We start from the raw sequence: 25620 nt of genomic DNA on the forward strand, positions 1-25620 counted from the left end.
GGAATAATTCTGCCTGAATATTCGGCTGAGGCTGGCACAGTCTGGTGTTTGCTAGATAACAGTTGAGCCAGGGGATCAGCGCAATATTATACACAGACCTTTAAAGTCAAGCAATAGAGTGTGAAGTGAATGAATGTAAACTTTATGAATGAAAAGAGTGCAAATCAAACACCGCATTGCTGTTGCCTCTCCGTGCATCTCTCAGAAATCAGAGCTTGACAAGAGTAATATCACCAATAATAATACATCATGCACGTTCTATTATTTGTATATATAAAAGGCAATGATTTAAACCTTAGGCTACGATATGATACAAATGAATGGAATAAGCACAGCGCGCTCACCAATCAAACAGCCGCATTGCCGTCTCTGCGCGTCTCTCAAAAACCAAACCAGCTCTCTCTCAAGAGTAGACTAATAATCAACTTAGATACAGATACATTTTCTACTAGGCCTACATGTTTGCATCTTTATCTTTTGCTGGTTTGCGGGGCACAAGCACATTTGTTTAGTGAAGTTAAAAAAAAGACTCGCTTAAAGAGTTCTGCGTAATGAAAATGTGCGCATTTAATTAATTCAGTCGTGTTCAAATGATCACTAAACGTTTGTCATGAAATCTCTCTGCTTGCATGATAAATATATTTTTAGAAATTAAGAATTATTTTAGTTTAACACGGCATACTTGTTCAGTGATAACTATGAAAAAAAAGATAGTCATAACGGTCTTATCAAGTAACTGTATGACGTTCCACCAGGTTTTATCCGAATATCAGATACGAATAATTTTGTGACTGTTGCAGATACAAATACAGATACAAATACTGGCTGTTACATGAAAATTAAAATATGTAATGTCATAATTTTGTAAATTCTTGCAGGTTATCAGATGCAGGCAGGATGTTTTATACCGACAGCACAAACTCCATGAAAAAAGATGCAATGGTTCCAGTGCTCAAGTCCTTTACTCAGGTCTGAAATGTGTACACAAACAGGTTCCCTAAATATTACACGCTATTGTAATACTCTAAAATGTTATTTTAAATAACATGCCTCTTCAGTTAGATACTGTCTATTTGTCATCCACAGCATGCAGTGAATCACCACAAAGTGGCTTACATGCCTCCAATAGAGGATATTGGCCCTGAGCCTCTCTTTGTGCAGTTTGTGTTTTCTGTGAGTGACCAGCAGGGCGGCGCTCTCACAGGACTCACCTTCAACATCACAGTCACACCTGTTGACAACCAGGCCCCAGAAGTGAGTTGCTCACTTCTTTTATTGTTATATTGTAGTGTTGTTTATAATTTTCTTTGTTGTTATGGCACAGCATTTTGAAGGACCACCCCAAGTTAGACCTTTCAAATGGTTAGAAATTTTTCAAAAGCAGTGGTTTTCAAATAATTGTATTTCATGGTACCAAAAGTTTTAAATAATAAAAAAAGTGTATAATTTATAATTCCATTTTCAAAACTTTCATTCATAGATGTTCACTAACTTGCTGAGGGTCGAGGAAGGTGGCGGTAGTTTCCTGATGGAGGAACACCTGCTGGTGCAGGATGTGGACAGCTCAGAAGATCAGCTCAGGATACACGTGAAGACTCATCCCCAACATGGAAGACTGGAGCTGCAGGGCACGGCACTGCTAGAGGGAGACAGCTTCAGTTTGCAGGACCTCAAAGCATTGAGGGTCAGGTATGAATATGAAAAACTAGAGATTATTTTTGTAAGGTTAAAAATTTGGGCTGGAAAATCACGTCCTAAGAAGAATTGATGAGGATAATTATAATCTGTTGAAAATAACAATACATGCTATATTTTGATAGATACATTCATGATGACTCTGAGACCCTGAAGGATAGCATTGGTCTTACTATCACAGATGGAATCAACTCTGCACATGGAACGCTTTTAGTTCAGGTAATTTTCTTCTGTTTAAAAAAAAATTGTATTAATGTTTGGCACATTGCATTGTACTTCCATGCAGTATTCCCTTATTAAAATACATATTTCCTTAGTGCTTCTTATTTGCATTTTTTATTAGATCCTGCCCGTGAACGACGAACCCCCACAGTTAGGCTCCGACTTGAGGGCTGAACTGTCCTGCAAAGAGGGAGGTCAGGTCCAGATTACGGTTGAGTACCTCTCTGCTACAGATGTTGACAGCGAGGACACTCGGCTAACATACATGCTTGCCAGAACACCTGCACGTGGGGTGCTGCAGCGAAATGGGGTCTCCGTGGACAAGTTCTCCCAGCTGGATGTGCTCAATGGACTCATCTTCTACCTGCACACAGGTTATAATCGAGACAGGAGGCTAGTTAGTGATACTTAATGTCACTTCCTGTAGGCCTGTTTTACACATCCTGACCCTGCGGTGGGTGTGTCGCGCATAGTCTTGTGAAATTTTTTTTTTAAAGTTATATTAATGGGAACGGGATCGGCAAAGGAACATAAGACGGGATTCGAACTTGGGTCGCCACAAGCGCAAATGCGCTGTATGTCAGCACACTAACCACGAGGCTATTAGCGCTGACGTCTTGTGAAAATATACTGAAAATACACAATAAAATGGCTGATGAAGATTATTTTGTAATAAAGGTTTTTATAAGTAATATTGGCCAATATGTCAACAATCATGCATCACTAAAAATGGTTGTCGCAGAAGAAGGATATATGTAACAGGCAGGCCTCGCAGTGAAAGTCTTATGGCTGAAAGTGCATTAAATGTATTTTTTGTGAATTAAAAGAACATAAACACATTTCCCCATTCACTAGGTGGTGAGATTGGACCCGATCCTGTCTCGGACACTGTCACTCTCATTGTGTCAGATGGAGAGGCTGGAACAATTGATGGCTGCTGCCAAGAGGATGCTCTCCCCCCACCCGTCCCCCTGCATGGCACGCTTCCGGTCTATGACCTCAACATCACTGTGATGCCTGTCAACAACCAGGTCCCAACCATAACGCTGGGTAAACATCTTCCACAGGGCCTGTAGTAAATCTCTTAGACATTTCGTACACTGGCGCTGCATTGTGTTGAGGGGCCGAATGGATTAAAAGATGCTCTCTAATCTAGATTTAATCGCCAGAGCATTTGGCTAAGGTGTAATTAATTAATTGTAATGACAATCCGCTTAAATCAAGCAATAAAGCAACTAGGAATTTTCGAGGCAGGTGATGGGACTGCAGCTTGGTGAATGAATCACTTAATCGCAGTTTCGCACACCCAGCTTTTCATTTCGTTCCCCTGAACGTATGTTTCGAAGCAGGGTGTTAGAGACGTCTTGCCAGGATGGGGCTTTCACTGTTAATGCCAGAAACTTTGCAGTTATCAATGAAGGACAGTGACAGGAGCAAGACAATGAGTACAAGACGGCTGCTAGGTGCCGGTGGGACGTCCACAGGAAATCCTAGCATGCTTGTCATCGGTGTATGAGGAGCGACAGACGTACACACAGCTGGTTGGGATTATGTAGAGAGAGCAGAGCATGTGTGGCGAAAAAGCGCAGTAGAAAGAGATACATGTTCCCGTGAGAACAACTGGACAATAGGGGCATAGAGGAGAAGACAATGGACAGGCCCGCATTTGGAAAAGACGTCACATCCATTGTGTCTTCTATCCCTTTTCTCATTCAATCACAATTATAATCTCCTAATTCGACTAATCCCCATCAAAAAATGAGGATTCTCCAATGTTGCCACAGTGTAGTAGATCTGGACTGGTTTGTGTGAAGAAAATTGTCATTTAATTAATTTGCATTGAATAAAAATGGGTTGGCATAAGAGGTTTAAGCACAGGAAAATGAGGGAAATCCAGCTCTTGCCTTGCTATGGGACGAGTTTTATCACTTTTACTCCAGACTGGTGGTCATTAATTCCTCCCCTTGTTTCAGAGCTCTTTCCAAGCACAACCTCCATTGCCCATTCTCCATTCATTATTTATCAGTGCAGTAAATGGAAGCAGATGCCAGTAAGCATTGGCATGATGGCTTTATCAACACCCAGGTGGCAGCGGGCTGGCCGAGAGCCGAGCGAGAGAGCAGGGGAAGAGAGGGAGTGTTAGTGGGGTGGCATTTTCTTGAAGAAAGAGGGGAGCAAGGGGAACTGCCTGTAAATGAGAGGGAGAAGAAGAAAAATATTGGGATGCACTCTTGAGAAGAAAAAAAATAAGTCTGTGAAGTCACATCAAGCTCTCTAAATGAGATCGCTATGATTAATGCCAATGTATAACTTCTTACATTATGCTGTATATTGTTTTTTCAGGTACCATGTTTGTGGTAGATGAAGGTACCAGTGCATGTCTGTGTGGGGGGGTGTTGGAGGCAACCGATCCTGATAGTCATCCAGATCAGCTCATGTTTCACTTGGTGACCCCACCACAATATGGGTTCCTGGAGAACACCCTTCCATCCCCTGGCTTTGAGAAAAGCAATGCTGGACTCCGAGTGGGTCAGTAGTATTCCTGAGGCTCTGTAAACGTACCCAGCATTTGTGATTATGCCAAGTAGGACATGCTCATTAATAAGTGACCTCATTTACATGCACTTAAAGGGATATTTCACCCAACAATGAAAATTATGTCATCATTTACTTACCCTTATGTCATTCTAAAGACTTTTTTCTTTGAAACACAAATGAAGATATTATGTCTAGTTTTTTTCCATATAGGGAAAGTCAATAGAGTCCAATGGTGCGTCGCTACTGATTTTCATGGTAGGAACACAATATTTAAAATGTAATTTAAGGGATTAAGAGCCCTGAGCCACTATCCCTAAAATCCAAAGACATGTCCTACTTGGCAAAATCACAATTTATCTTTTTTATGTCCTATTATAAGACCTTGTCTTTCAGACCACTAAAGTCATATTGTATAAATAAAGTTTATTTCAGCCAGCTCCACCTCAGTTCGGGTTTCATCAACTATGTCCAGTCAGTGCACCAGGGTGTAGAGCCTACAGCAGACTTCTTTACCATCAGTGTCAGTGATGGGATTCAGAGATCAGCACCAATGCCCTTCTACGTCATCATCAACCCTACCAATGATGAGATCCCATCACTGCTGCTTAGCAACTTTACAGTAAGATATACTTTTTGGAGACAAAATTATCCGATAAGCAAACTGTTGACTAACTATTGTCTTGCCCTGCACCTTGCGATAGGTCATGGAGGGAGGGATGAAAGACCTCAGTCCTGATATTCTAAACGCAGTGGACGTTGATATTCCAGCAGATACTCTTACCATGACCATTCTGGTTCCCCCAGCCCATGGCACACTGGTCAATGGCATATATGGTCTTGAGATGAATCGCTACAAAAACATGAACCCTGAGGTCCTCCAACGAACCTTAGCAATCCAGTCTTTCACCTTACAGGAGCTACAACAAGGTCAGTTCTTGAATCCATGTGATTGGTAGTACCACAAACTTTTCCCCCCTAACTTCCGGGGTACCACTATCTGCTTGTTGAGGACGGCTGTGAGGACAGAGTCCCTTCCCTGGTCCAGCCACCCCTCAGTGCCTTCACTGTGGGTATCCAGGCTTTCAGAACAGATGTTGCAGGAGACAGATGTCACAGAGTGCCTGTGGTGCTTCTGCTTCATCTGCAAAGTCTTTCCAACTGCTCTCTGCACAATTAAGTCACCGTGCATGAGGTATTTGGTGACTGCACAGCTTTGCTTGTTAGCGAGTGATAAAGAGGCATAGAACTATAGGTGATCAGGTCATTGACAAAATGGAGCATGTTCACAGGTGTCCTTCTTGGTAGTATTGGTAGAACCAGCTATATCAGTCAAAGGCTCCCAGGAATCAAGTACCTAATGACTGTTATATTCTTAATGTCACTAAACGCTAAAATATTCGTTGAATTTTTCTCTCTTGTGCTGATCCATAGGAATGAGGATCATGTATATGCACGACGACACCGAAACCCTCAAGGACGCTTTCACCATACAGTTGACAGATGGTGGGCACACAGTCCAGGGGACTGCGTGTGTCCGCATCATACCAGTCAATGATGAAAAGCCATGGCTACTAAAGTAAGGACGCCCTGGGACAAATTCAGAGCCAAAAAGGCGGATGAAAGCGGGAACGGGGGAGGGTTTTTTTGTGGCGGAGACTGGACAGGAACAGAAGGGGGAGGCCAATCCTGGATAGGGTTTAGGGAAGGGGGGTCAACACAACCTGTACTGCACATGTGGCTGGGGAATCTGTGTCTCCCTGACTGAGTAACTGGGAATTAAGTTACATCCTTGAGTAAATTGCTAATTTCTATTCCATCCTCTTCCTCCAAGATCAGCAAGATCTAAGAGTGTGCATGTAAACTCCATAACAGCAGAAGTAATGTGTCTTTTTGGCAGACGCCTGCATCCTTGTTTCAAGGTCCTAATGGATTAGGATAACAGGCCGGTCCTGCTTGTGTTTCTTCCTTCCAGAAGCAGCTGTTTGTGTATTTATTTATTTAAGATTCTGGATTTTAGCATGCAGACTTGGCACCTGTACCTTTAGTGTCCAAAGCGTTTCGATCTTTTTTCTCAGAAATGCAGGCATTGAGGTCGAGGCCCTGGGGAAGAGAGTCATCTCCAGTGTAGTGTTGGAGGCAGAGGATCATGACACTCCCAACGACCATCTTCTCTACAACCTCAATGCAGGTCCCAGATTTGGCCTCCTTCAGCTCAAGGTTAGCAAGGACGGATAGTCCTTTACATTATTACTTAAGCCTGGAATACACTACACAACTTTTAAAACAGACTTTGTAAATAGTTACAGAGCTAAAATTGGGTGTCATCAACTAAATGCCTGCGGATCACACTACCAGACTTTCGAAACAAAAGAAACATGCACCTCATTGCTAGGAAACGGATGATGAATGAAACAGTTGTAAAATTGGCTCAAAATGGCAAAAGTGTTCATAACATACACTTTGACTTCATGGAATCATAGAATGGAATCATTAGTGTGATCCAATCTGGGCAAAAGACATATAGTGTAATCCATCCTTTAGTGTAACATACTGTAAGTTTCTAGTAGGGATGCGCTGATCCGATATTCATATCGGGTATCGGCTCCGATAGTGCCATTTTTCTCGGATCGGATATCGGTCAGAGAGGGCCGATCCAAATCCGAGATTTTTTTTTTTTTTTTTTTTTTTTTTTGTGCATTTTTTTTGTAGGCGCAGAATTTTTAAAAACTGCTTCGATCCCCAAATCGTACAGCCCTACTTGACTCGTAGCTTTTGGTTTTAGGAAATTATGAATGTGTTGCATTAGCTTCATTGCCAGTCTTTTTGATTTGTATGTGAAATCAGCTTACATTTCTTGAGTAAACACTCATTTTGTGCGTATTGAGCAAAATGCAATCTTGAGATTTGTCTTTCAAAGTTTAACTATGCTTTTAATTTGACATGTCAGCTTAAAATCACATGGTTCAGGGCTCAAGATGCTAAAAAACATTAGCTGTGTCATGTCTGTGTGAATGACTAAACGTTTTTCAACAAAAGCATGAATTAAAATACATTATATCTTGGGATAAGAACGTAAGAAGTGTCCATTTTCATGCAATTTTTCCAGATATAGTCTTAATTGTCTGCCGATCTCACTCCACTTGCTAAGAATTGTGTATCTGTTCATGCACATGAATGCAACGGCGAATGACAAACGTAAATTCTACATTTATTTAAATGAGGGAAAAAAACTTCACTGGTATCGGATCGGTATTGATATCGGCCAATACCGAACCCTAGGTATCGGAATCGGTATCGGAGGCGAAAAAGGCGGATCGGAGCATCCCTAGTTTCTAGCATGCCTAGTAAGACCTCGATTAGCTGGTTCAGGTGTGTTTAATTAGGGTTGGAGCTGCAGGACCAAGTTTGGACACCCCTTTTTTAATAGTATATGTCATAATGTGATTTTCTGTGATTTCCTGCAGACAGAAGCTGGATGGATTGATCTGATTCCAGGTCTGAATTTCACCCAGGAGGATGTGGAGATGAATCGCCTATGGTACAGTCACACTACAGTTAGCGGTTTCAAAGGTCATGACAGGTTTCACTTTGTTCTCAGTGATGGGGAAAACACAACACCTCCACACAGTTTCTTCATCTCGGTCCGCATTGTTCAAAAGGGTAAGTTTTATTGTCAGCAAATTATAAGAACTATAAACATAGTAGGAACTCAGCATGGCTCAAAAACAATATTTTTCAGTCTTGAAACACCAGGGTTATGAAGTTCAGCAGATGCAATGACATATTATGACCATCCAAAATTTGTCCAGTGACATTATAGCACTGGCATAGTGACAGACCAATTTGCATTTAGTGACTCACTGATCGCTGCTTTTGTTTTTCCCTCAATTGAATTCCAACACAAACAACTTTGTTGACAGATTAAATCTGTGCATGTATAATTAAAAACAATGGCTTTCCCTATGGCCAAAATGACTTTGCCAGTTGGGTGAACGTGGAAGCATGCTAGCCATTGTCCTCTTGGCTCCATTCTGGCTTATCCTAGAGGAACAGAGGTGAGAACGTTCTGCTGCAAAGGATGAGCCACCTTTAAACGCCCAGCATGAATTATTAACAGAGCTGGGGCCAAACATCTGTAGTCCCGGCCCTAGATCCCAGCACTGTCCCTGCTGTCACAAACAAATCTAACACAACATCTATAAGCTTACGTGCACATAACTTGCTTTATACGTAACATGTTTATATTTTTCAAAGCTTTACATATATTCATGCATATGCCTCTGTAATCCAATTGACCTTCTTACCGCATACAGGTGACATTGCTCTAATCACTAAACCTGTGACCTTGATGGAGGGAGAGAGAGTCATTCTGACCACTGACATTCTGATGGCCACAGACAGTGGAAGCGAGCCAGATGAGCTCTTATACACTGTATCAGTCCCACCTGAACATGGTCACCTACACATGGTCCAAAGTCCAGGGGTTCCAGTGCTCTCCTTCTCCCAGATGGATGTGGCTGCCAACCGGGTATGCTACACTCATGACAACAGCCGTTTTGCTGACCGTGATTCTTTCAGGTCAGTGGTTTTCATTGTTCTTTGTAGATTAAATAGACTTAATTTATACTCTAAGGCCAAATGCACAGATGCCATTTTGCTTCTGCCTGTTTATATTCAGTCAAGACAAAATCCAGCTGTTTTGACATGAATACCCACATCAAGGTGCACTATATATATTTGAATGAATAATATATAACATTATATAAATTGTGCAATTTAGTCCAGCCCACAGATGGCAACACCTCAGCATTTTCAATACAAGATTAAAAATTATGTCCAAGCAAGAGACAGGCGAAATGAAAAGGATAATTTTTGCTTTGTTTGCATGGGTTTCCAGCCAATTTGGCAGCAGGCTGACTTCCGTCAGGGCGTACAGTTGACCTGTGCTGCCTTTCTCGTGTGAATCTTTGACACCCAAAACTCTGGCTTGGTTTCATCGTTGGGTCATCTGAGAGCAAACAAACCTTCCTGAGCCAAGCCTGACGAGAGGCGAGTGGCCCTTCGGAGAGGATACGGAGCACTCTGTGCCAATGTATTCAGTCAGCACAGCATGGGGTGGTATGGGGTCCAATCACAGCACATGGACACTTCAGCGTTAGTCATGTGGGGCCCGACTCCGAGTACTTTCAATTAGCAATTCCGACGCAATCACAAGAGATTGGGGAAAAACTTGGTTATAATATCTAACGGATTCATTGTTTAAAATGGTTTTTGTGTCTTCGCAGCTTGTATTTGTGTTAATGCGAGGCAAAAGAGGTAGCATGCGACAGCCGGTCTCCCTGATCAGGAGAGACACCTGAGCAAACACCTGTGTGTCAAACTCCAGGCCGACAGTGGGGGCCAAAAGAGACAGGGAGACTATTTTTTTCTAGGAGCCTTGTGTCTCCCTCTGCTCTGCTGTGACAGCTGATGATAAATGGCCATTATTAAGAGAGTAATAACTCAGCCTGGCATTGGTTATATGGCTCTAAGAGATGTAGTCAGAGACAGGGATCCCTGGGCACAATTACCGAGCAAATATGGGACAATGGCAATGCCAGATGTTGCACCAGTTTGGCTGTGAGAGTGGACCTGCGTGTTTGGTTGCGAGTCTAGTGCGAGGTGGCAGTTGTGTTGTTTACCATGGCTGGCAATTATCAGCTTCAGGGCAATATGTGTTGGGAGGCAGATTGGCTTGGCAGAGGGTGGAATGGGGACTCGGCTCGGCTCACACCCCTCCCTGTCCCATCTTTCTGCTCCAACACATCAACTGTGTTGGGTGAGGATAGCAGCTCAGAACATGCTGTAAAACTGACAAGACCTTAGAATAAAGTGATAAGGCATGAGAGACCACTGATTTTACTACAGTTAAAGGGTGTTAGGCCAAAGTGAAAACAAAGTGATAAAACAGTTCAGTCTTCTATAAGTAATGAAATATATTATAATTATAACTTACATGTAACTAATAACTAATATGTTCTCTCATGCAGCTTTGCTGTTACCAATGGTGTGACATCCAGAAGTGCTACCATTCATTTCACTGTGGAACACAGTGACCGTATCCCACCAACCCTGACTAACAACAAAGGCCTTGAGCTCACAGAGGGCTCTATGAAGACCATTTCCACTGATGATCTGAAACTGACTGATCCAGACACAGCTCTGGAGAATCTCACCTACGTCGTTATTCAAAGCCCACAATATGGAAAGTTGCTCTTGAAAGGATTACCCATCTCTAAGCCTCGTTTCACGCAACTGGACATCAACAATATGGATCTAGCTTACCATCATCTGAATGGACAGGCCAAGATCGACAGGTTCACCTTTCAGCCTACTGATGGAACTAACGGAGGTTATTTGGAGTATGGACAGCTGAAGAGAGAACCTGCTGTTTTTACCATACAGGTAGGCTGATTATGATTTGAGAACAATCCCTCACAGCCAATATACATAAAAAGTGGGAAATATTCTAAAATGTAAGTACATTTACAACATGCCTACAAAATTACTAATTCATACATTGATTTTTACGACAACCCCTTACAAAAATGTAGTTTACTTCAAAATACCATAGTGATTGCAGGTGGCATTAGGGGGAGGGGCATTCTCATTCTAGGGAGCACCTGATTGGTCAAAAATCTGTGTAGTGCAGGATGAGTCATCGATATTTTTAGTCCATTTTTCCTGAAGAAAAAAACACAAATTTTAAATGTATATGTGACCCTGGACCACAAAACTAGTCATAAGTAGCACTGGATATTTGTAGCAAAAGCCATCAATTGCATGGGTCAAAATGATCGATTTTTCTTTTATGCCAAAAATCAGTAAGATATTAAGTAAAGATCATGTTCCATGAAGATATTTTGTACATTTCCTACCTTAAATATATCAAAACTTAATTTTTGATAAGTAATATGCATTGCCAAGAACTTCATTTGGACAACTTTAAAGGCGATTTTCTCAATATTTAGATTTTTTTTTTTTTCACCCTCAGATTCCAGATTTTCAAATAGTTGTCCAAATATTGTCCTATCCTAACAAAGTTTATTTATTCAGCTTTCAGATGCTAACAAATATTGACTAAAAGCCACTAAATTGTATTATATCCACTTCTAAAAGTCTTTAAAATCGTAATGAACTAATTATTAAGCTAATACCACGTTATACCATAGTTTTATTGTGATAACGCTATACAATTTCTGTCGGGGTTTTTCTGTGAGGAAAACGATTTCCTTCGTTTAGCCTAGTTAACCTAACTGTCAAATAAACGACTTGCATGCAAACCATTGAGCACAGCAGGAGAGCAACGGGTTAACAAAGCACTCCCTGTTGAATTGCATGCTAACGAAGAGGCTTTGCTGGCCAGGTGCTCCTGCAGGTCCGGTGCCATTCACCATGTCTTAAAGCGTCGCTCTCTCGAGGCCCGCGCCTCAATTAAATATTCCGTTGAAGCGGTCAGCGAGGCGGTAAACGCGCTGGCCAGCACTACCAGCCCTGTGCTACCGAAAGAGAAAACCGCTCCCGCCAGAACAGGTGAATCAGCCGAAAACTTTGTTGTCACTTGGCTGAAGACGCACATCGCTAACTTGAGCCAAAATACGGCATGTGCTTGTCTAAACGCGCGACCCCTGAGACTGGGGAGGTCATAAATAATATCTATACCTCCCCTCACACCATTTTACCTGTAAAAATACCACACAACAATAGTCCAAATTGTGTTTAAATTAAGTTGCCTTGAGTTGGGATTTTTCTGGTGGGCAATAAATGTAATCATTCTTAAACCTAAAATATATTTTTGAACCATTAAATAAAATATAGAAGGATAGCCTAGTTGTGACATGAGGAAAAGATTTTGAGTCAAATGCTAAATGTGTTTTTGATAGCAGTAGTTTGGAAACCCTCTTAAATTAGAGTATTTTCTGTGAATTGGTCCTTTAAAACTAGAATTTCATAAATGTCATATTTCAGTAAAGTCAATCTCTTTTTGGTTAAGAAATGATGAATATTTTAATTGTCTCAAAACAAGGGTATTTTTATAAATGTCAAAACTGTCGTTTTTTGAGGGCAAGTGGTCACATTGTTAAATGTTTTAAATATACACAATTTATTAATTATAATATTTGTGGCCATAAGCGGTGGTTTTATGTTTTGTATCTTGCCATTTTCTTTTCCTGAATAATTACATTCTTTTAATTTAGCTGAGGAGCTTATAAAAAGGTTGGGTATTTTTTCCCTTAAAAATAAAGGTAAAGAAAAAGAGATAAATAAAGAGACCACAATAAAAAATTTGACTTAAAAAAAAATCCAAGAAATATTTATTGGAATAATAAGTGTGATGGCTGAAAGCACTTACTTTAAAAAAAAAGTTCAAATCTCACTTAAAATTTTGATAATTGTCATCTTGAAATGTTTAAATTTAATGCAATAAAATAAACATTTTAAGTAAATGTAATAACAAACAAATTAAATAGGCTATGTATTTATATTTAAAAACTAAGGAAAGGCAGATACACTTGAAATAATTTTTACAAGATTTAAACTACAGTGACTTTTACTTAAAAATAAAAATAAACATGAGAAATATTTATTATAGTGAAACGTGATAGCTAGTTTTCCCTAAATAACGTATAATATATATTTTTATATTTAATATATATAATAATATTACTTTTAAAAATAAAATTTGAGGGTCCTCAAAGTGTTTTTTTTTTTTTTTTTTTTTTTTTCGCTCTCACTTTTTTGTTCATTTTGAAACTTTCTGATACTGTTGATAAAATAAAATAATTTGAATGTAATATATATAGATTAAAAACCACACTGCAATGGCTATGAAATGAATGCTTTCCCAGTTATTGGTATGTAATGCTTCCCTCTAGTGGTATTGCAGCATGAATGCAGTTTTACTGTTCACTCTGTGTGGATTTGACTGAACTATATCATAATTTATATATTCATAGATAGAGGTATTGGACAAGACCCCACCCAGTATTATAAACAAAGGGATTCCAAGTACTGTGGAGAATCTTCTGGACGGCAAACAGGGCATCTACATCACCTCCAAAGAGCTGCGCGCCTCAGATCCAGACAGTCCCGACGACACACTCGAGTTCACCATCACGAGGTCTCCACACTTCGGTTACCTTGAAAATGTCCTCACAGGCAGGTGCATGGGTCACTGATGGTCCCGACTGTCTTTTTAATATGCGCAGATTGTGTCCAGATTATAATGAATTTTCTTCCTGATATAGGTGCCTATATCAAAGGACGCTTTACCCAGAAGGATCTGGAGCAGAAAGCAGTGCGCTACGTCATTCCTGCAGATATGGAAGTGACAGCAGACAGCTTTGAGTTCCAAGTCACAGATCCCGCTGGAAACACCATGCTTCCTGAAGTGTACTGTATATATAAATCCTTATTTGTGGATCATTTGTTTAGATTTCCAGACAGAACTAACACAGTGCAGTTATTGAATGTTAAAGGTGTATTTATAACTTTTTCCACTGTAAAAAGAGGAATGAATAGGATCATTTCTATATTTCTAAAATGAGAAAAAGTTATTTTAATTTACAGTGGCTGCCATTTTGAGAAAAAAAACTATGCACTTAGACTCCGTAACCTACCTAGTATCACAGACTTTTATTTGGGAAATAAATATAAGGTGACAAATATGCCTGCAAATAGAGAGAGAGTGTGTGTTTTATTTATATATATATATATATATTATTAATAGAGAGCGAGAGTGTGTTTGTGTGTGTGTGTTTTATATATATATATATATATATATAGTTATCATTTGGAAAAATTATTAGCATTGGTATAAAATAATAAATATATGGTATTGGATATACTACATATATAAAATAATCTAATAAAATAAGAAAAATATGCAATAAAATATAAAATAAGCACAAATATCTCCAATAAAACTTGTAAATATATTATAAAAAATATATATACTGCATCAATCCAGAGAACTTTTCCATTACATCATTACAAATTATATTTATATATTAATGTAATCAGTATCCAATTAATATTTTAGTGAGTCATTTGGTTTTAGCAATATTATTAGCGTTTTAATAAAATATTAAATCATAAATATATAAAATACATTATGTACAAATATTACAAAAATATATAAATTATAATTGTTACAATAAAAAATATTTAATTACCTCAATATAGTGTGCGTGTGTGTGTGCGTGCTTGCGTGCGTTCGTGCGTGCGTGTGCGTGTGTGTGTGTAAAATGGTCTAGAGGTAATGAAATATTTATCTCTATTATTTTAATATTAGATTATTTTTCTATCTACTTAAGAATTCAATTGGTAAAATGTATCAGTGTTTTTATTAAAATTAAAAATCAGAAATATATAAGAAAATCTAATACAATAATATATAAATAAATATATAAAAAATATAATAATAAATATTAAAATTTACAATATAAATTACAATACAGACAAATATTCCATTGCCTTTGGTAATAAACATAATTTTTTATTATTTTCTTTGGTGCAAGTAAGACAGTTGACAGCTTGTATTCCACATTTCCAAATATGATCTGGATTCTATCTCAAGTCTAGACAATATCATTTCAGACCCAATTTGATTCTTGGCTTTTTCGACTGCCAACACAGGATGGAGTTCAGGTGGTCTCGCGTGGAGCTGTCAGCTTCCTGTTATCGTGTTTGTGAGAATGCAGGAGCTCTAGCTGTGCAGGTGGTGCGCAGTGGGAACAGCAAAGATCCGGCGTACATCGGCATACAGGTGCGCTTAACTATCTCTGCTAATCTTACTATCCTGCACAGATGAAGATTTAGATGATTGAATCATTTTATCTTACAGGTGGAAGAAGGAACAGCCAAAGTGGGGAAAGACTTCACTCACAGTTCTGCCAACCTTATACAGTTTGATCCAGGTGCTTGTCACTTTTCTTTCCTCAACTTTTTGACTCTTTATCTTGAGAATATGCTCAATCTGTGGTCTGTCTTTGTTTTTAGGTGTAAATGTCAAAATGTGGAACATTTACCTCAAAGATGACGGACTAGAAGAGAACCATGAGAAATTTGATGTAGTTCTGAAGACCCCAAAAAATGCTGTTTTGGGACAGAGGAACAAAGCCACAGTTGAGATTGTGGATCCTAGAAATGGTAGAAAGAAGTTCTCCATACCCACATTCTGCTCTTTCTATATAAACTGAGAATATTTCTGTCTTTCAGGCAGGTGTAATCCAGATGAGCTTATTGTTGAAGAAGATGAGAAGCAACATCCTTTCCAAAGCCCACCACACGTCCCAGAGCCTGAATCGCCCTTACTTGAGGAATACACTCCAGACCCAAGAACAGGAATCCTTTGGGAGAATTATCCGCCAAGAGGGGACGTCCCGTATCGCACACACTTCAGCCATTACAGCGATGGAGAACATCAGGACCACGAGATCTTTCACAGTCCGGGCCAAAGACAGCTGAGGATTCTGGGTAGAAACAGGCACAGAGTGAGCCAGGTCACCTCAGCTACAACATTTACTTTATCTAGTAGTTAGCATGGTATTAAAAAAATAATATTAGTAGTAGTAGTTATTTTTAACATCTGATTGTGGCTTTAGGGACATCTGTCAGAGGTGGACAACAGAAATCAAGAAAGAGTGTGGAGAGTAAGTTTTAATATGACAACTTTTTTGTCCTTTACTTAACTTCAGAGTGTTCATTAAGATTTATTTATTTATTTATTTATTTATTTAGTAGTAGTACTTCATTCATTCATTCATTCATGTTATTTATTTAGTGTTTTTGTTTGTTTGTTGAGAAAGTTATTTGGATTTGTCTTTATTTGTTTGGTTGGTTAGTTGCCTCGTTTAATTGTTAGTGTTATTTATTTAGTATTACTGTTATTTATTTATTTGTGGTATTTGTTTGTTGTAGTATTTAGTTTATTAGTAATATTTATTTTTTTGTATTTACTTGTTTGTTTTTTGTTTATTTATTCCTTAGTATTTACTGATTGCAATATTATTCATTTACCAGTAATATTTATTTAGTAGTAGTATTTGTTTGTTGGTTGGTTGTAATACTATTTATTTAATCTTAGTATTATTATAATTTATTTATTCATTTAGTCATGTTATTTGTTTATTAGTAATATTTATGTATTAGTATTAGAAGTATTTATTTAGTAGTGTTATTTATTTAGTATTCATTTTATTTATTTGTTGGTTGTATTATGTATTTAGTGGTATTATCTTTATTTATTTAATTGTATTCTTTTTTTTACTACTATTTATTTATTTATTTGTGTTATTTATTTAGTTTCATTACTTTTTATGTTTCTTATTTATTTTTTGTATTTATTTATTAGTATTAATAGTATTTAATTGTTGTTGTTGTTAATTAGTGTCATTTGTTTATTTATTAATATTTATTTATTGGTTTCAGACAGTGTTATTTATTCAGAATAATTATAATTTGTTTATTTATTCATGTATTTATTTATTTTTTTCTTTTCTATTATTATACATCAGAATGTGCTGTGTGCTGGAGTTCACTGTGTCTTCACTCTGTCATCCATTAGTTTCATGGACTGATTCCAGTGAGAGTGGAGGAGAAGGCCCCAGCACCTCGTGTCCACTCTGAACTGGAGATCACTCCCATCTGGACCTGGCCTGGATACTCTGCTGACGCTGAATCAGTAGAAACTCCCCAGCGTGACTCAGCCTCTTTTATAATTGATTCAGGAGTACAACAACACAAGGTATAATATCTTAGCCCTACACTGTGAGTGAGCTGTTGTGTATTTACAGTATAGATCAAAAAGAGAACATCTAAGCTTCCTTTATACTTTGTCAAATGTTCATTTATAATATAATGAGCTTTCCTTTTATAATTCTTCCCTCTTTTTTTAAAGTCTCAGAAGTCTGTTAGTATTGGCTGTCCTAATGGCTGGACTCACTACCGGAGGAACTGCTATATTTTGGGGCCTGGTATTGCAAGCTGGAGCAGCGCACAACATGCTTGCATGCTGTACGTTACACATCTTTTCTGTCAAAGAAACATGTACATCCATGCATTCATACTACATATAATTTTTAAATAATAATGCTATGATTCAAAATTTAGGCTTGAAAGCGAATTGGTTAGTATCCACTCCAAGACTGATATGAAGTGGATGTGGAAGTTTGCTGGAAAGCAATCATTCTGGATTGGTAAGCAAATGAAATGTATTTTTAGGAACCGTCACATTCCTGAATGTAAAGTGTCCCGTATATAAGCATATTGGTGTGATTTGTGCAGGGCTGACTGGCGGTCCAAAACAGTGGTCGTGGACAGATGGAAAACTGCTGACGTTCTCCAAACTCAGGAAGGATCACGAGGAGCACGCCAGCGCTGCTGCCAGCTGTGTTTTAGCTCAGAGCCAGAAGATATGGATTCCTAAAAGTTGCATCGATGGATCCGAACACAGATACATTTGTTCAGCACCTGCACAAATCAGTTAAATAAGATATTTAATTTATAATGCTCTTGTTTTTTAATGATTTAAAATACATTGTAGCCATCGAAGTGCTGAATAATTATATTGCAGCGCACAATGACATGCTATCTTGGGTTATTAATATAAATACAATTAATATCAAATAAAATTGATGACAAAAATTTTTATATTTATGGAGTTATTTATTTGTGCCTACCTGTCTGTCTGTCTGTTCTATCTATCTATCTACCTGTCTGTCTGTCTGTCTGTTCTATCTATTTTCTATCTACCTGTCTGTTCTATCTATTATCTATCTATCTACCTGTCTGTCCTGTCTATCTATCTACCTGTCTATCTGTCGATCTATCTATCTGGTATCTATCTATTGTATGTCTGTCATTCTATCTATCTGTCTGTCTATCTATTATCTATCTATTGTCTGTCTGTTCTATCTGTCTATTTATCTATCTATTGTCTGTCTGTCGATCTATCTATATGTTATCTATCTATTGTATGTCTGTCGTTCTATCTATTGTCTGTCTATCTATCTGTGTCGTTCTATCTATTATCTATCTATCTGTCTGTTCTATCTATCTATCTGTCTGTCTGTCGTTCTATCTATCTATTGTCTGTCTGTCTATCTATCTACAGTATCTGTCTGTCTGTCGTTCTATCTAATATCTACTTGTCTGTCTGTTCTATCTATTATCTATCTACCTGTCTGTCTGTCTGTCTGTTCTATCTATCTATATACCTGTCTGTTCTATCTATTATCTATATATCTACCTGTCTGTCTGTTCTATCTATTATCTATCTATCTACCTGTCTGTCTGTCTGTTCTATCTATTATCTATCTATCTACCTGTCTGTTCTGTCTATCTATCTACCTGTCTATCTGTCGATCTATCTATCTGGTATCTATCTATTGTATGTCTGTCATTCTATCTATCTGTCTGTCTATCTATTATCTATCTATTGTCTGTCTGTTCTATCTGTCTATTTATCTATCTATTGTCTGTCTGTCGATCTATCTATTGTATGTCTGTCGTTCTATCTATTGTCTGTCTATCCATCTGTGTCGTTCTATCTATTATCTATCTATCTGTCTGTTCTATCTATCTATCTGTCTGTCTGTCGTTCTATCTATCTATCTATTGTCTGTCTGTCTATCTATCTACAGTATCTGTCTGTCTGTCGTTCTATCTATTATCTATCTGTCTGTCTGTTCTATCTATTATCTATCTATCAGTCTGTCTGTCGTTCTATCCATCCATATGTCTGTCTGTGTATTTAATATGCAGTTATAACCATAGATTTGTATTAAGAGACATCATAATAATCCATTCCATACATAAATTTTGAGTGTAGGAACCAATATATTTTGTGTCTATTTTAAACGCTGTTCCGGGCGGTAATGCACCAATACGCTGGATGCCAACCGCCGTAAAAATATAAGAAGAAGAACGTTGTTCCTTCCGGACACTCATAGATGTGGGACGGGGAAAAGATGGCGGCGGCCGTGGTACAAATGTCATGTTTGTACCGCGGGATGTTGGCGGTGAGAGCCACTGGAATCCGACCGCTGATTCCAGGGCTCGTGCCGTCTCAGTTCAGGGCGTTTTCCATGAAGAAAGAACCGGAGATGGAGGAAAATCCGTATTACAGTAAATATGAAGAGAAGATCAGGAAACTGCGGAGGTGAGCAGCTGTCAAACGCTGATATTAGATAAACTGTCAGGCATTAATCTAACATGTGTGCTACTGTAACATCAGTTCAAAACCTCAAGAATATAAAGCCCGGCTGGAGAAGCGCAGTGAGGTGAAGACAGCCGCTGGGACAGTGCAGACAAGCAGAGTTCGTCAAGTACATGGAGAGAGAGGTGATGAGCACAGCTTACATTTTATTTGCATTTTTAATTTAGAAATTTACCTTGGTGGTCTGCTAGATTTTGATGCATACTTGTAAATTACTTATACGTTTAACGTGTTATTTTTTAATATTTTACTATATATTTCGTTTAAATTGTATTTATTGTATTATGTAATGAATTAAATTGTATTTGTGTTATTGTATTATATAATTTAACATTATAAACCATCAATTATTGTTTAGTAAATGTAATATACGATAATATAATAAACATTTAATATAATACAATATGTAGGAAGACATATAATTTGCCCATTTTGTTGTATTTGTAGCTGGTAGCAGGACCTGGGGGCTTCACCAAAGATAAGGTAAGCTATTAGTTACCTCATTCGTATTTAAATGGTAAATTAGAGATTTACAGTTTATCATTTGCATCTTTTGCTTTTTTTCTTATTATTATTTTATAGGCATTAGGGTCTATTCTCAACCTTGATATGATTCAGGAGAAATCTGAATCTGAAATTGCAGAGGTAAGAGGAAGAATATTAATAAAACAAAATGTGTTTACAGTCTTAGCATGCAGTTAGAATGTACTGTAAAAGAAATATAAAAATATTAAATAGACCACTACACCAAATCTTCTGTGTGCAGCTATGGATGCAGTACTTCTCAAAGAAAGACACAATCAGTGCCGTCATCCCAGTGAGTTCTGTTTTATATATTATTATCTATCAGTCTATTAACTCCTGTAATAACAATGCCATAAACTGTTAATAATTTTGTCATCAGATCTATATTTTTACCCAAGATGAATGACCTTGTAATTCTCTGTTTTAGGGCTCAACATTTGACATTATTTTTGGTCGCGCCAAATCTTGCCCAACTGTAAGTATGTTGTTTTTTAATTGTGAAGTGTCATACCATCAAATAACCCTGCAAAATGCTAAATGTCCACTTGGTGGCAGTAGATACTTTCAAGAGTGGCCTTCATGAGGCCAATCATGAGGAGTTTGTCTTATGAATATCCTGATCATAGGCTATCTGTGGCCTCTGATGTTCTGTAAAACTTACCAATAAGGTTGGGAACCAAGAAAAATACCGAAAAATGTGACATTAGCAGTTGTAATGTGTGTGTTCTTCGTAATTTATTCAGTGGCTCCATAATACTTCTAATGAATCTAAAATGTGAAACAGACAGTGGTTCGATTGCCGAATAAATCAGTTTAATAAGTCGGTTCTTTTTAGTGAAAACATACAGCACAACTTGTGTAGTTCAATTTCTCTCGTTTGATTCCATTGACTCTCTTGAGGCAGTCTTTTTTAGTTAATCAAGCACATGAAGATGGTTCTTTTTATAGTGAATAAATTGACTAAGGCCCAAAAGGCCCAATTCCCAAACGAATCACTTTAATGAATCAAATACACAGCGCAACCAGCATAGTCCAATTCCCGAATGAATCACTTTAATGAATCAAATACACAGCGCAACCAGCATAGTCCAATTCCCGAATGAATCACTTTAATGAGGGAGTTATTTTTAATGAATCAAACTTTGTGCAACCAGTGTAGTTCAATTCCTGAATGAGTGACTCTAATGAGCCGGCTCTTTTTAAAGAATTAAACAGCACATTACAGCACAACCAGCGTAGTCTGATTTCATAATGAATCAGTTTCATGAGACAGGATCTTTTTTTAGTGAATCAAACACATAGCTCAACCAGTGTAGTTTGATTCCTGAACAAATCACTTTAATGAGGTGATTTTTTTTTTACGATTCCCATCCTTATGTACCAGCATGTACATTACCAGAAAGTGAAATCTTCATACTAATGATATATAATCTTGATAATAGATATATAATATATGATAATGTATTTTTTGCACAGTTTCTGTACACTCTGCCCCAGAAGGAGGGCTATGAGTTTTTTGTGGGCCAGTGGGCTGGTCATGAACTGCACTTCACATCTTTAATCAATGTGCAGGTATTATTTTATATATATATATATATAATTTAATATAAACTCCACACTGCTGTTGGCATAGTTACTGAAATTGAATTGTATTTCAGACAATGGGAGCAAACGCACCCAGCCAGCTAATTTTATACCACTATACAGACCTGCAAAAGGACAAAGGCATCTTGCTGATGACTGCTGAGATGGATAGCAAATTTGTGGTAAGTTAAATGAAGTTACTAAGTACAAAAAAACAATCTGTGCGATTTTTAATGTATTTTTGTAAACCTCTTTCAGACTGTCCACCAGGCACAGTGCTTAGCCAATCAGGTGCAGCTGTTTTACGGATCGCAGCGGCTTGAGACTTTCCGATTGGTTGAGACCTTCAACCACCAACCGGCAGAGTTTAAACACGTGTCTGTGATAGCAGAACTAGAACAGAGTGGTGTTGGACCAGCAGTCACTACAAAATAATACAAAGGCAATAAATATGGTGTTTCCTTATGTGGACTGGCGCCTTGGGAAAGAAACGCTCTGTAACTATGTATGGAGGCCTGTGAGAGTCTTTGCAGCCAGATGAGAAGATATGTGTTGCCTTTCAGTAGATATGAGTTAAATAGACTCACAATAGATATGGCATATGAAAATATTTATACATCATGATTATCTGCTACCGTGTATGCAGATTCGGTTCTAATTTGACTCCCAGAAAATGTCCTGATTAGCATATGGCACGAAATAGGCTACTGTACTATTGTAGTTGTATGATAATTTTGTGCTTAAAAATGCAAAAAGGAAACTTATTTATGCCACAAATATGTTTCCAACAAAATAAAAGTCATATTGTAGATGTTTATGCATCCACTTCTTGCGTAAATGGCGCACTTAGTTCTTCCTTATGTATAGTATTGCTCTAAATTATCGAAATTAGATAGCATTTAAGGTGTTCAGGCCTGTTTACCAAAAAATACAGGCGTCTCTCCTCATTCTTAACTGAGATCCACAAATAGATTGAAATACCCTGAGGACCCAAGTAGCATACAGTAATGTTCTTGTACATCCATTGTGGTGTTATTTATAATAAAGCTTCACATTTTGCAGTATTTATGTACCTAATTCTGTGTTTTGTGTAAGAATTTGAAAACAAAATATGTGACATGCAAATGATGCTTGAATTTCTCAAAACCAACTTCACTTTTCTGAGTCATTTTGCTGATGACTTTTAACCAACTGGCCGCATTTTAGTGGATTCGTAAAGTTCGCCAAAATGTTTCAAAAACATTTTGACTTCATTTTAAACAGCATTTACGAAATCGCGTACAAAGGCCATGCTAAATTGTGAATATTGTCGAAATTAAGTTTCAGCATGTTGTGCTTTATAACGCCCTTTAATTGCATTTATATTCATTAGCATCAAGTATCTTTTCGCTTTTAAAATACAATTATTATTTATTAAGAATAAGGACAGACATTTTCAATTCATGAAATGCAGAGTCACATGGGTTCTGCGCATTTTTGTAAACCCATGGTTACATTTACGGTTGTTCTGCGAATTCTAGTCATTTCGAATGGAATCTCATTGTTAACGTCACAAAATACAATTCACAGGAACGACAAGAGAATTAATTTTTTCTCTCAAAATGTTTGTAGTGTGAGTATCTTAAAGTATGTTTACATGACAACGAAGTGCTATAAACAGAAAAAAAATCCTTTGTATTTTTCATGTACAGACGACAACGTTGTTACAAGATCTCTGTTCACACAGATCCACGAAAACGAATTCAAAACGCTGTATAATGCATTCCAGGCCAGTAGTTGGCGACGTTGCGAAGAACATACAGGAACATGTAATACCCATGCGCACTACATCACAGTTTTTTACAAATTTGCGTTTTTGTAGCAGAGTTTGTTTTTGTAACAGAGATGACAACAGAATCAATTTCAAAAACTTGCACTTTGAAATACGTTTTCAAAACTTTGTATTTTCAGACCCCCAGAATCTGGCCAAAACGCCAAAAAAAAGTTTTCTGTTTTTAGTTGCAAATGGTAAACACCTCCTTAATTTTTTACTATGCTATCGTATATAGCCTATGTATGGTAGATTTTTCTCTGCGACCTTCATTCTTTGTAGTAGTAGGCTAATAATATTTTTTATTAGTAAATAATATTTCATAGTTTAAAACATTTGTAAAAATATGTACACTTAAAATGTGCGTGTATACTACTTCCTTATTTATTTATTTACTGACTGATTGATTGATTGATTGGCCGGTTTTATTTTTGGGGGGTTGTATTTTGATCTCTAATGCAATGACATTTCATTTGTAAGTGTGGCTTAAGTGTTTAAATACTTTTTGGGGTCACTGTGTTCCTAATCTGATTTTAATGTTTACATTCAGTGCGGAATTAGACCGAATTAGAGCGTTATAAACGCCGGTAAATTGCGGCCGTTGCTCCACCCTACTACTATACACACAGCGCGCTGTCAAATAAACCCGTCAGTAAATCTCCATAAAACCGCTGTCATTCGCTAATATACGCGATAATACGCACGCAAAAGCAGGCGTTTTGGACGCGTTCACACACAGCGTCGTCAGGTGCTGCAGCATCCATTAACGCCCACCTAGAAGAGCACCAGACAAGAGCTGCGCTTACATCCGAGGTGAGCTTCTCCATCATATGCCATTAATTGACGGCTGCTTGTCATTTATGGATGTTTGTCGGTGAATGTCGTCCGTCAAGATGCCGTTAATGTCTCCATGACAGTTATGAATGAGCTCGTGTGTTTACATGCTCAAAATAACATCCTCTGATTATGCAGTGATATTTATGTTTGTGAATGGATATAGCTGACGAATGTCACTTGTAGTTGAACCTGTTATGTTGATTCTGTGATGCTTTAACGGTGCTTTTGCCAAACAAACCACTGTAATTCGAAATGAAGGCTTGAAATTATGCATTGGCATATGCATCATTCAAGACTTGTTTTGATGATACATAGATCACAGCTGGTGGTCTTGTTTTTTTTGTTTTTGTTTTTTTCATATATTTTTATGTTTGACATATATATGCTTATTAAAATATTTTATTTATTCAATTTTATAATAATTTTAATATTATAATTAATTTTTTATAATTCAGTAACAGGGTGGACACTAGTCTTTACTGTATCTTGCACATCGTGTGTTTACATGCTCAAAATAACATCCTCTGATTATGCAGTGATATTTATGTTTGTGAATGGATATAGCTGACGAATGTCACTTGTAGTTGAACCTGTTATGTTGATTCTGTGATGCTTTAACGGTGCTTTTGCCAAACAAACCACTGTAATTCGAAATGAAGGCTTGAAATTATGCATTGGCATATGCATCATTCAAGACTTGTTTTGATGATACATAGATCACAGCTGGTGGTCTTGTTTTTTTTGTTTTTGTTTTTTTCATATATTTTTATGTTTGACATATATATGCTTATTAAAATATTTTATTTATTCAATTTTATAATAATTTTAATATTATAATTAATTTTTTATAATTCAGTAACAGGGTGGACACTAGTCTTTACTGTATCTTGCACATCTATACTGTTGTCTGTAATTTATTTTAGATTTAAAACATATAATGTATGTATGTGTATGTGTATACACATACATATACATATGTCGTGAGATTAAAAAAAGAATTAAATTAATAATTTAACTACTATTATTTAATTAATATAACTAATAAAAAATAATACATTAAGATTAATTTATATGATTTATAATTTATATTATTTTAACACACACACACACACACACACACACATATATATATATATATATATATATAAAA

At 37.3% G+C, this 25620-nt stretch overlaps 3 protein-coding genes across 3 annotated transcripts in view; all 3 read left to right on the forward strand.

The window, feature by feature from the left end:
- Window positions 1–18126, forward strand: part of LOC107728586 (FRAS1-related extracellular matrix protein 1-like) — a 23698-nt gene extending 5572 nt beyond the window's left edge. The window contains exons 5-29 of the mRNA XM_016538812.1: window positions 879–969; window positions 1087–1254; window positions 1481–1689; window positions 1821–1914; window positions 2039–2291; window positions 2773–2967; window positions 4261–4446; window positions 4878–5074; window positions 5157–5382; window positions 5887–6031; window positions 6531–6672; window positions 7920–8115; window positions 8769–9033; window positions 10485–10899; window positions 13452–13653; window positions 13743–13887; window positions 15133–15262; window positions 15341–15413; window positions 15496–15645; window positions 15715–15989; window positions 16101–16148; window positions 17063–17242; window positions 17396–17511; window positions 17608–17693; window positions 17782–18126. Coding sequence (XP_016394298.1) covers window positions 879–969; window positions 1087–1254; window positions 1481–1689; window positions 1821–1914; window positions 2039–2291; window positions 2773–2967; window positions 4261–4446; window positions 4878–5074; window positions 5157–5382; window positions 5887–6031; window positions 6531–6672; window positions 7920–8115; window positions 8769–9033; window positions 10485–10899; window positions 13452–13653; window positions 13743–13887; window positions 15133–15262; window positions 15341–15413; window positions 15496–15645; window positions 15715–15989; window positions 16101–16148; window positions 17063–17242; window positions 17396–17511; window positions 17608–17693; window positions 17782–17984 — 4390 coding nt within the window. The 3' untranslated portion in view covers window positions 17985–18126. The remainder of the gene's footprint in view (window positions 1–878; window positions 970–1086; window positions 1255–1480; window positions 1690–1820; window positions 1915–2038; window positions 2292–2772; window positions 2968–4260; window positions 4447–4877; window positions 5075–5156; window positions 5383–5886; window positions 6032–6530; window positions 6673–7919; window positions 8116–8768; window positions 9034–10484; window positions 10900–13451; window positions 13654–13742; window positions 13888–15132; window positions 15263–15340; window positions 15414–15495; window positions 15646–15714; window positions 15990–16100; window positions 16149–17062; window positions 17243–17395; window positions 17512–17607; window positions 17694–17781) is intronic.
- A 1324-nt stretch (window positions 18127–19450) lies between these two features.
- On the forward strand, window positions 19451–22877 carry atpaf1 (ATP synthase mitochondrial F1 complex assembly factor 1). Its single transcript, XM_016538814.1, is given in 10 exon segments — window positions 19451–19657; window positions 19733–19783; window positions 19785–19839; window positions 20162–20197; window positions 20297–20359; window positions 20481–20531; window positions 20667–20714; window positions 21716–21811; window positions 21898–22005; window positions 22082–22877. Coding segments are annotated over 10 exon segments (876 nt in total). The 5' UTR covers window positions 19451–19466; the 3' UTR covers window positions 22259–22877.
- Window positions 22878–24156: 1279 nt separating this feature from the next.
- LOC107728588 (ras-related protein Rab-3B-like) overlaps window positions 24157–25620 on the forward strand; it is a 6949-nt gene continuing 5485 nt past the window's right edge. Inside the window, exon 1 of the mRNA XM_016538815.1 lies at window positions 24157–24446. The gene's annotated coding sequence lies outside the window, so the exon portion shown is untranslated. The remainder of the gene's footprint in view (window positions 24447–25620) is intronic.

Source organism: Sinocyclocheilus rhinocerous, unplaced genomic scaffold, assembly GCF_001515625.1.
Source record: "Sinocyclocheilus rhinocerous isolate Xijiao unplaced genomic scaffold, SAMN03320098_v1.1 scaffold1238, whole genome shotgun sequence".
In the NCBI taxonomy this organism is placed as follows: Eukaryota; Metazoa; Chordata; class Actinopteri; order Cypriniformes; family Cyprinidae; genus Sinocyclocheilus; species Sinocyclocheilus rhinocerous.